Source organism: Dipteris shenzhenensis, chromosome 32 (assembly GCF_047967505.1).
Source record: "Dipteris shenzhenensis isolate YYH24624 ecotype China chromosome 32, Dip_SZ_1.0, whole genome shotgun sequence".
Taxonomy (NCBI): domain Eukaryota; kingdom Viridiplantae; phylum Streptophyta; class Polypodiopsida; order Gleicheniales; family Dipteridaceae; genus Dipteris; species Dipteris shenzhenensis.
The window spans coordinates 14564283-14576557 of NC_141627.1; the positions used below are offsets into that span (position 1 = coordinate 14564283).

General features: G+C 43.6%; 1 protein-coding gene across 1 annotated transcript in view; it reads right to left on the minus strand.

Annotated features, from left to right (window-relative positions):
- The window catches only part of DCL2 (dicer-like 2), a 361432-nt gene that overhangs the window by 255969 nt on the left and 93188 nt on the right, over positions 1-12275 (minus strand). The window contains exon 5 of the mRNA XM_087370403.1: positions 8926-8998. Coding sequence (XP_087226529.1) covers positions 8926-8998 — 73 coding nt within the window. The remainder of the gene's footprint in view (positions 1-8925; positions 8999-12275) is intronic.

Sequence of the window (12275 nt, forward strand, 5' to 3'; positions counted from 1 at the left end):
TGTGTTTTATGCGAGCATGAAAGACAGGATTGTTGGCTATGGCAATGCAACTCTGGCTGTCATAGAAGATAGCATTTGCTTCACCATCCTATGCATGATGCAAGTCATGCAAAAGCTTCCTTAACCACATTAACTCCGTAGTGGCTGAATTTGCAGCTTTATACTCTGCTTCATTGGAGGAAAGAGAGACTCGCTCTTACTTCTTAATGAGCCATGAGATACAGGCTGAACCCAATGAGAAGCAATAGCCAGTAGTGGACCGTCTGTCATCAATGTCCCCTGACTAATCTGAGTCGGTGAAACCACTCAGCTTTAGATCACAATCTGAAGCATAATGTAAGCCAAGAGAGAGAGTGCCATGGACATATCTGAGAACCCTCTTTGCTGCATTCCAATGTGTAATCGTGGGACGATGCATGAACTGGCTCAAAAGCCCTGTGGCGTAGGTAATATCAGGCCTTGTGGAGCATAGATATATCAAACTGCCAACCAACTGCCTGTACAAAGTGCCATCAAACTTTTCAGCAACATCATGCTTACTCAGCTTGAGTCCCTTTTCCAATGGAGTAGCCACAGGCTTACAGTTCTCCATCTTAAATTTCTGCAACAACCCCTTCGAATACTTTGTCTGTGACATAGAAATCCCATCATGGGTCTGCCAAAACTCAATGCCAAGACAATAATGCAATAGGCCCAAATCTATCATGTCAAAGTTGTGACATAAAGCTCTTCTCTACACGTGTATTGTGTTCAGAAGTACTCCCGACAGCTTCATTCAGCTCCAAATAGCTCACTTCAGCTCCTTTGTCATCCCCAGCTTGCCCACACAGTCAATGGACTGTTTTGCAGGTGTTTTGGGCCAAGGTGCTCTTTCAGTAAGTGTTTTGAGCTGTGTATTCTGCTTCGGGACTGTTTTTGCAGCCCATATTCTTGCACTCTCAGGTGCATTTGCAGATACTCTGCATTGTTGGATGCATTTGCAGTTACTTTACAGTTGTGGATGCTTTTGAGCTCCGTTGGATGCATTTGAGCACTCGTGGGTGCACTCTTTCAGATTTGGGTTGTGCATTTTCAGTTTGGGACTGCACTTCAGATTGCAGCAGAGTGCAGTGATTGGTTGATGCCATTTTTGCAGTGATTGCATTGTGCAGTCAGTGGCATTTCAGAGCAGCCAGTCGTACTTTGCATTTGCAGCCAGTATTAGTTTGGCATTTGCAGGCACATTTGCAATGAGTTGCACTTTTGGGACTTGTAGTTCTTTTTGCAGGTACATTTGCAGCTTGTGGGTATCCCATTTTGCATCATGTCGGCTCTTTCATACAATTTTGGCAATTTGTCCGAGGGTGACAAGCTGGATGGACCAAACTATGCCTTGTGGTCATTCATGCTTAAGAACATGTTGGTTGGTAAGGGCTTGTGGGATATTGTTAGTGCGGATGAGGTGAGGCCAGCAAACTCATCTACATCCAGCACAGCTTCGTCAAGTCAGACTACAGGCAGACAGCAGCGAGACTGCTACAGTCCCTCCTGCTAGTCCCATAACATCAACGGAGGAGCAGAATAATTTTGACCGCCGCAGTGCCTAAGCGATGTTTTTGATTGCCACAAATGTAAAGAGGCACATTATGACGACTATCACGTCGTGCAAGGATGCAAAGGCAGTATGGGAAAGATTGGCAAACATGTATCATGTTAAGAATGAGGCAAGGGCCATTGCGCTGAGCTCCAAAAAAGGAGCTTCCTTCTGATGCTCTCCAACACAGGAGAAAACTGCTGCGTGGAAGAAATATCCAAGCTGACCTGCCAGCCCAAATACCTGACAGGCACACCCCTCTGAACCCAAGTGAATCCTATGTCAAGCCCCCAAATTGGAGTGTCCTCATCACTGATCCAAAAGCCATTGCATTTACGCCAATTTATCTGTGCCCCCGCCGCCAAGCAAAATAAATCCAACGCTGTCCTGAAAGGAGTGAGCATCTGTGGAGTGGCATCCAAGTAAACTGCTGTGTCATCTGCCAACTCACTATCAAGTAGCTCCTCTTCCCTTCTGATGGGAAGTCTCACCCCAAAGATGTCAGCTTGAGATCTAACATAGATACTCATAGCTTCGGCCACAAACAAAAAAAGAAAAGGAGCAAGGGGGCATCCCTGATGGAATGATCTGGAAATCTGAAATCTCTCACCCCTTACCAATAAGTACCTGGCTGTAGGCTGATCTGTACAAAGAGGAAACACCTTTGATCCAAGCATCAGTAAAGGCAAAACGTAGAAGGGTGACCTCCAAAAAACCCCAATCTACTCTGTCATAAGCTTTCTCAAAATCCAGAAGTAGAATGGCTAGATTCTGGCCGCTCTGCATGGCCCACTCTAAAGCTTCCCAGAAAGAGAAAATGTTATAAAAAATGCTTTCGCCATGTACAAATCCCGTCTGAGTGTCATGAATAAGATCTGGGAGAAGAGGCTGTAATCGGAGGCTGATTGCCTTGGCCAGAAACTTGTAACAAGTCCCCAGAATTGTGATAGGCCTCCACTAGGACACTAGATTTCTGCAACCTCCTTTTGGGATAAGGTGAATGAGAACCTCTGTAAGCAACGCGGGCATCTCGCCATAGTCCCAAATGCCCTGCAGGGCTGAAGTAATGTAGTCTCCAATCATATCCCAAAATGCAATGAAAAAAGAAGGCGTAAGGCCATCCGAACTTGGGCACTTGCCCTTGTGAAGGGCTGAAGTGCAGTCCTGAACTCTGTGTTGGTGAAAGGTGCATCAAGCAAAACATGCATATCCGGTTTCACCAACAAAGGGATGCTCTGCCAAATAACCTGTCTAGCATCCTCTCTATCTCGTGTCTCAGGATCAGCAGTACGAAGGGCGGCATAAAAATTTGAAGCTATGTGCAAGACATCATCAAGATCTGTCTGTAAAACCCCATGTGAGTCAATAAGTTGGGATACACTCTCTCTACTATGTCTAGGGCCAATAGTAGAGAAGAAGTGTTTATTGACTCTGCCCCCCATTTGAATCCACAAGGACTCTCGTGCATGAAAGGCATACTCTGCTCTCTTATCAGCAATATTTGATGATGAGCCCTTGCTGCAGCAAGGCGCTCCTGAATCGAAGCATCTGAAGGCCGTTTCTGCTCTTTCCTCTGCAAAGCTGCCAACTGCTGGGGCGAACACCAATCTCACGTCTGAGAATATCTCGTCTTCTGGTACAAGCAACTGAGAGGTAGAAGTCGCTAATACCAGAAAGGGCAGCAGCTACTACATGTGATGGAAAAGGCTGCCGACCCTACCCATATCTGCAAGGCTGACTCTGTAAGGTCCTCCTCTATGTACAAGGCATCTAGAATCCTGATGCTGTAGACCGGCCTCTCAAGTGAGGCTTTGAGATAGCCAGCACAACAGGAAAGTGTATGAAGTGGAAACCCCAGCAGGAATGCATACTGATCCACCTCTGTCTAGTGCCTAATCATCTACATAGAATCTGTCAATGCGTGCATGAATAGGCATCTACTGCCTCCTGTTCGACCAAGAGAACAGAAGGGACTGTGGCTGAATAAGAAAGGCATCGTCCAACCAAGTATCTCTGCCACAGAACTGAAAAAGGAAGGCATCCCAAGCTGCTATCTCCAAAGAGTGAAGTCCTCCTTCTCTATCCCCTTTTTTGTCTGACGGTAACTCAACCATGTTAAAGTCACCTCCAATCACCCATGAATCCGCAATGGGGGCCCAGGAGAGCAAATCCTTCCACATAAAGATACGTTCCCCTCTAATGTTGGAGGCATACAGGTTAAGGAAACCAACCTTACGCCCTCCAATCAAGAGAATAATCCACTGGGCTCTAGAGGAAATAATGACTCCGTGTTCAACAACTAAGGGGAGAACCGACTGCGAAACTGAAATAGAAGTGCCCCCCTGGTGCCCAAGGCAGGCGACCAAAAAGTATGGCCAGAAAGTAACTTGCCTGACTTGGCACAATCTCTAGAATCCAGTTTGTGCTCCTGAATAAATAAGATATCAATGGAACCCCCAGTAACACCTGGATGAAGCTGATCCCGGATCAGCTGTCTACGGCGGCAATGTGGGATGCCACCTAGGCCCTGTATGTTGCAACTAATAATCCTCATCGACGGGAGGATGTAGAGTGGAACACCTTACCCGACCTAGTGGCAGAAACGAACCCCTCAACAGGGGAAGACCTCCTACTCAAGGAGCGAGGAATGGAATACAGGGAGCCAAGCCAATTCAGCTCAAAACAAGGATAAAGGAAAAAGCAAGCTAGTGGAAAATAATTCATCTTCTTACGAGGGTTGGCAGACTGCAAAGAAGACAGTGCCTCTCAAACAAAGACCTCTCCAATCTCATAATTGGGATGCTTCTGCTCCATCTCCTGGTCAACCTTCTACCTCTTCGGACAGCCCCATCTCAAAGGCATGGGTTAATGCAGTCAAGAAGGGTATTCCACTTTGTAAAGAAGATGATCTAGTCAGGGAATTGGATTCTGAGGGTCAGCAAGACCCTGTGGCAATGGCAGAGGCCTGATGCCTCCCTTTATTTTTGAGGACTGCTCATCTCTTGTAAATATTTTCATGCGTGCTTCTCTTAAATGTATTTCTTATAATATACAGGGCCTCTGCAACCAGAATAAATGGAGGCTCCTATGGCATTATATAAATAAAACTCATCCAGATGTTGTGTGTCTACAAGAGCATAATCAGCATTCTTTTGCTGGCCAGCATGGGTTCTTTTCAGGATATGATATATTTTATGCAGGATCTGAACAATTCTCTAGGCTGTGCATTTTAGCCAGACATGATCTGCAGCCCTGGGTAGCATATAATGATCTTTGTGGCCGATGGATTATTATCCAATGTATGATCAATGGAGAGATTTTTGAAATAGGCTCCTTGTATGCCTCTCAAATTTCAGCTTCCAGAGCTCAAATGTGGGACTCCATAAAGCAATATCCTTGGTCCTCAAATGCTCTACTTTGTGGTAACTTCAATAATTCTCCTCACTGGAAGGACAATACCACACATAAATCCCACATGCTGCCCTCTGAAATCCAGCAATGGGAACATATGAATTCATCACTTCATACTGCAGATTTATGGACAGCTACTCACCCTTCAGTTTTGGGATTTACATATCATCATAATGCTTTTACAGAATATTGGGCCAGGCTTGATAGATGGTATCTTATTCATGCTCAGCAATATGATGATTATACATGTCAAATGTGGACTGATTATTCTTAACAACTATCTGATCACACTCCACTTTGGCTCAGCCTTTCTTTTGGTATGTCTCTGGATGACATGCAGCTCTCTTCAGTCAGACACTTACAGGTCAATCAATTATATATTTCTCATGAAAAATTCCAGCAAATGATTAGATTGGCATGCACGCCATTGTTATCCCATGCTCAGGAGGATCTGGACTTTGCTTGGAACTCTTTTGTACATCGTATTTAAAATGTCATTAAGGAATATGGAAGATGGTACATGGCAGAAACCAGACAGCATATCCAGTGGGCAAAATCATACAAGCAGTCCTTGGTATAGATTAGCCATAAAAGGTCTCTTTTTGCTTCTGATCTTGTGCTTCTTCCATAATTGATGCTAATGATAAACGCAAGCTTTCCAAATGGTAGACAAGGGCTAGAGTTAAACCTATGCTAGATAAGGGTTGTTCCTCAAAATCTTTCTTTCGAAATTTACATGCATATAGACAAAGTTAATCTATCATGAGAGTCAGGAAACCCGATGGTCTTTGGACCCAAACTTTATCTCAGCTAGAAAAACAATGTCAGGATCATTTTCAGCTTCTTTTTTCTCAGCCATCTTCTTCTACACCTCAGGTTGCATTGGCTCGGAGCAGATTTATTGAGCTTGTTTCTCCTATTGTTTCTTTGCAAAAAGCTTCAATGCTGGAAATGTTTTTTTCAGATATTGAATTGGATGAAGCCCTCAAGCATTTGGGTAAACATAAATCCCCTGGCTGGGATGGTTTGACAGTTGAATTTTTTGTAGCCTTCTGGGCTGAATTGAAGGGTCCAATCTTGAAGCTCATTAATGTAGCCTGGCAGCATCAACATCTTCCCTCAGCTTGGAAGCATGGTCTGGTTAAGCTTGTGCCCAAAAAACCTCTATGTGAGACAATGGATGACTGGAGGCCCATCACTTTGATGCCTGCTATATATAAACTTATTGCTAAAATGTTGGTACATCGGATAAAGGATATCCTTCATGATGGACTTCATCCCAAGCAATATGGTTTTGTTCCAAGAAGGCATATACATGATAATATCTCCAATACTCTCATCGCAATGGAATATGCAAAATATCCAACTCAAGATGTTTTGGTCATGCAGGTGGATGTGGCAAAGGCATTTGATACAATACAGTGGGATTATGTCTCTCAAATCATGTCTAAACTTGGTTTTGGGCCAAAGCTAGTTAATGCCATATATTGGCTTTACTCAGATTCCACTGCTCAATGCTTTATAGGGAATCATTTGTCTGAGTCTTGGACTCTGGAACGATCAGTTCGACAGGGATGCCCTCTCAGTGCTTTGTTCTAAGCTATTGCTTCACATCCTTTGCTTCTTTATATGGATCATCTGGTTGATACTGGACAGTTAGTGGGGCTTCGAATTCCTGGTTCACGGCCTTTCATTGCACAGGCTTATGCAGATGATTCATTTTTCATGCCAAAGAACAGTCCTCTAGAGCTTCGCCTATTGATGGATACCCTTTCTGATTTTGGGTTGGCAGCTGGTCTAAAAATTAATTTTCAGAAATCAAAACTCTTGCCTCTCAAGCATTGTGACTAGCATGCTATCCTGTGGCCCGGCCAGATTATTTATCCAGAAAACATAGTAAGACATTTGGGTTATCCCATTGGCTGGAAAATCAGAAATAAGCAATAAATATCTTGGGTATTAAACAAAATTCAGGACAAATTAGAATATTGGAAGATCTCCACTTGGCCATTGCATGTACGGCTTCGAATTGTCCAGTCCATTGTTCTAGCTTATGTCCAATTTTACCTTCTTCTATTACATTGGTCATCTTGAGATCTCTCTCTTTTATGTCTCAAGTCATGGAGATTTTTTGGAAAACTAAGCTTCATAAAAAGCTTTAAGGTTGCTCAAAATGGACCTACCTTGCTCACCAAGAATGCATGGTGGTTTGAATATCATAAACATCAAATTTCATGTGTTGGCAAGAAAGATCACTATGCTCAAGACCTTTTTTCAACAAGAGCAGCCTTGGTCTATCATGTTGGCAATTTTGTGTGGTCAGATGCACACAAATGCCTATGGACATTGGCTAGTTGATCCATCGGAAGTAGTACTTGGCAAATTTCAAGGTAAAATCCTTGGTTGTCCATTTTCTACTTCCTTGATTCAGGATCGGAAGAAAGTGCTCTCTCGCATCAAATGGTCTCTCCATCTTGCTTCTATAGCTTCCTCGCTTCGAATGGAAAGCCTTCACTGAGTGTTGTTTTTTACTCTCCCCTTGCTATACAACAACCAATCAGATGGGCATCCGGTTCATTGATGACGTGGTAGATACTCAAGGGCATATTCTCTCTTTTCCGGCAGCATGCCAACAATACAATCTTGGGATGCATCATAGACCTATATGGAAAGCTATTGCAGATCTCTTACTCCCTTTGGTTCCGATTCCAACATTGGATGTAAGAGACAGGCTTCAAGATTGGCATCTTCAGTCTTCAAGTCCAGGATTATCCTCTCAGCCTTTGCATCTATTGACTTCCATACACGCTTATCGATTGATATTACATCCTCCATGGATTGCTCATCATGCTAATTCTCTCTGGCATCTAAATAAGTCTTTAGCTTGGTGGAAAGGAAAATTGAAATTGATATGGAAGTTGAAAATGCCATTGAAGCAGAGACTCTTTCTCTGGAGATGCATTGTTGGTATTTTTCCAGTGGGAGTGAAATTGGCTCAAAGAAGGATTGCCTCTTCTCTTTGTCCAAGATGTCATCATACTCCTGAGAGTATTCCGCATTATGGTTTGTTCATATTCCAGAGACCTTCTGGACAAGATCTCCTATTTTTTATCTCTCAGATTTCCTGCACACAGGTTCTACAGATTTTTCTGGATGTTATTATCAGCTTCTTTGTCACAGTATTCTCTTTTCTTCCATTGAATCAGATACTGGGCCTTATGGACCCTCTGGCTTCAACGAAATCATGCATATCTGAATTCACCCCTTCAGCACCCTTATGAGTTCTTCTGAGCCTCATTGCAGTAGTCCTTATATGATGCCTTACATGAGGAAGATTTGGATGTTTCTTGCATTCAGCTTTTCTTTTACTATTTCTGATGGATAGGGCATTGGCTCTTTTCTCGAGCACTGCCCTGATGTAAAATGGATGTTTCATAATATAATTTTCTTAGTTTCACAAAAAAAAAAGGTGTGTGCTCTATATAAGAGCTGTACTTGTCTAGTGTTAAATCAATCAAGTATCATGCCTATAAGCTCTTTGGTCTACATGTGAGTACTTTCATTTTGCTCATTACTCTTGCTATTTCATTTCCATTTCATTATGTCTCTCTTTGAGTATCATTATCTCTCTCCCTAGCCTACCCTCTCTCTCTCTCCCTCTCCACCATGCACCTTCAAGTGGCTCCCCCTTTTTCTCAGAGACCACAATAGGGTGAGATGGCACGTTCAACCTCAACCTTGGATTTTATCTAGTTCTATCTTTAGAGCTTTCGTTGGCTTTTTTATGGCGTTCCATGATGTATTTCCACATTGAGCTTGCTCTTGCGAGTTTCACTCATTATAACTCTTTTTCATGAGACAAAAAAAAAAAAGGAGAATGGTATGTTGATCTTAAGTCAAAGTGCAATTCAACACAAAATGAACATTTAAACTTATAGCACCTTTGGAGAAGTTCGGTGATGCTGTCATGCCAAAAATTAAAGGAAGGTCGCTTATTTCCCCCTTGTAAAACTCCTGCAGATTTGAATTTTTTATAAACCAAGGTTAACCATAGAAAAATAATAGAAAATATTAGACATACACAACACTCCATGTCATGGATTAAACTGAGAACATGCAAAGGATATAGTTGTGGTTGATAGTCACAATAATGGACGAACATTCAAATTAATCAAAACAGCTGCTGTTGCTCCTCCCCGACTCTCTTGCTGCCCCTCCCCTCAGCCCCCTCCCCTCTCTCAGCCCGCTCTGCTGCTCCCTTTCCCGCCTCTCTGCTGCCCCTTCTCCCTGCCTCTTAGCCCACCCAGAGCTGCTCTCTCTCCCGCCTCTTTGCCACCCCTCTGTGAGGAACAACACATAGTGAAGCAACAATGCGAGAAGTGGAATATGTAAAATACACAATCTAGGTTGCATACAGAATGGAAGAGATAGAGAGACATCGACATACGTGATTCACCCAGTGTGGGCTATGTCCACGGACATACAACCAGTCTTGTGTTTTTCTTATCCAACAACAAGCGAGAAGATACAAGATACAAGTAGTGTATCCACTGCTCTCCTGCTATGTGACCCACACCCTTATCTTACAATTTCGACCACAACTCATGAGCAACTCATGCACCAAATTTCATGTATTTTTGGCTTCAAGGGTGGGTGTTTCTCCCCCCCCCCCCCCCCCCCGCAACATTACAAGGGGAGGTGTTGCCTCCCCCCTAAACCCCCCCCCCCCCCTTCATGGGATGGGTATAAACACGCTTGGTTCCAAAGCATGGCCAAAAAACAATCTCTAAAGAAGATCAGGCTCCAGATACGACACCCTCTCTTTGCCTTCTCAGCCCGACCCCTCTCCTGCCCCTTCTCCGCCTCTCTGTCCACCCCCTCTCTTGCCCCTTCCCCGCCTCTCTACTGCCCTCTTCTCAGCCTACCTTCTCCTAGCCTCCTTTTCTCTCTTCTGCATATTGTTCACTGAAACATTTCAGAACGTTGAAACGTGAAATGTTTTGAAATGTTTCAAAAAAACAGGTGGAGTTTCAAAAAAATAACCTCATATTTTTTGGTCTTGAAAATACAAATTTTATGCCCTACATACATTTAGTATGCTAAAACTGTGCAAAACTAGCTAAAAACACAGAAAAAGACTTCACAGAATGCCCATAATGGCCAATGCTAGAGCCTAGTATAGAAATTAGAATCTAGATTAGCCTCACACTTTAAGTTTCAGATTTTAGTTGAGTAGACAGGTCACAAAAATCATATTTCAGATCACAAATGTCAAGCCTTAAGCTTGGAAAATCATATTTCACTTTTCAGAACTATGGACAGAAATCAAGTTTTGAGTTTCACTCTTTGTAGACAGTCTGCCAATGTCTAGAGTCTAGACTAGAATCTAGATTACAGAACTCAAGAGTGTAGCCTTGAACCTTAAATTTCAAACAAAACTAAAGTTCAAACTTCACTGAAATCAACGGCCAGCAAACCGGCCACAGGATCTTAAAGGCGCAGCAGAAGCATGGATCATTGGATCTGCGTGAATCGTGAATCATGCAGCGTGATGATTCGTGAAGCCATGGAGAACTACAGATGTATCTGCTGCAACCTAGTATTATGGGCTCGCTTCTCTACATGCTGCTCTTCGACCATCCCTGGCTTTAATTCCGTGGTGCATTAATATACTTGGGATTTTTGCTATTGGCACTGTTTTTGTTCCGCAATCAGTCCAAGGACTGACAGACTCCAAGTCTCCAATGCTTTCCGGATGAGAGGCAGAGTCCAGTGCCGCAGTAACAGCTGCATCTCCCCAAACAGCTTGCTTTCAAGTTAGGGCGCTGCGTGAGCGAAGTCATTAATTGACAGCTTGCTATCGGAATTTGTCATGCGAAAGCGCTTTATGTCAGAGAGAAAAATGTGATGCCCACTTCTCTGGTTTTTGTTCGAGGCGTTGGATTCGTCTTCAAAGTCGTCTCGCTTTCTTTGATTCACGGACTCGCCTTTCAATTCCGCTCTTTCCCTTCTTTGGATCTCGAACTCCTCGCTCTTTGACTTGAAATCGGTGAGGCTAAAGGTTGGAGAACTTTAGGATCTTGAAAGAGAGAGGGGTGTAAAAGACCTTAGATCCTTTGGAAAAAAAGGGGAGGTCTTAAACTGTGGAGAGGGGTACAAATTCAATGATGACGTAGCCTTTTTTCAAAGGTTGGGGAACCTTAGAAAAGACATTGGATGGACAAAAGTAGTAGAGCCCAGACCGCCTTCATAGCAACCCTCACCCACATTTAAATCAAGTGGACAACACCATCAGAAGGTAAAAGGCTTTCATTGAAACTCCTTGTCTCTACACACCTCCAGATACAACTCATACTCTAGACACATTTCCTCCAGAAGCCAAACAACCTCTTCCCATTCCTCATCACTCACATATATTACTACAGTCCAGTATTCACCATGGACCATTGACAATAAAATTTCCACATTGAACCCTTAAAATGACAGAGCACAGATCCCTAGCCTAAACTCCAGTGATATGATAGCATGGATCCTTGAACTGGGAACCAAGACAACCCCCAACAAAAAACTGACTAATAGTGGACTACACAACCTCAGAAAGAACCAAAGACTACACAGTTCAAGGCAAGCGGACTTCTTCCCTCAACAACTCAAAAAGCATTCAGCTTCATGCTTCAATCCACAACCCACAGCAAGACATATACAACAACTCGATGAGACATACAACAACTCGATTCTTCTTCCTTCAAAAGCAGCTATAACGATCATGCTTTGGTGCCAAGAGCCAGCCAAACACTTTGGCTTGCTACAGCCATCATCCAAGGATCTCCCTTTACGCAGTAGACAGCCACCCAAATCAAGAAGCTCCCTCCAAAGCTACTGTCAACCTCTCTAGCAAGATCCCTGAGTTGCCATTATTCCTTCACATGATAATACCCAGCTCACACCGTTTCTTTTCTTCTCACAGAGCACCTGCATCGCCCATGATCCTCCAACCTCCTAGTAGAGACACCGCCCCCATCCCAAATCCCCTCACTCCACAGTCATCCTTTTGCTCACAAAGTCCTCCTCTTCATACATGACCTCTGCTATCCTCCATGAACCTCTAGACCTGCATAGTCGTCAAGCGCCTTCAATACCAAAAGCTCCCAGCCATGCAATGGACATCCTTCCAACCGAAACACAGCTCGCCATAAGTGGAGCTCTTCAACTATCAAGATCCCTACAGCTGTACCCATCACCTTCTACTATATGCAAAGATAGCTGCCCTTACGCAGCTCCTCTTCCATAA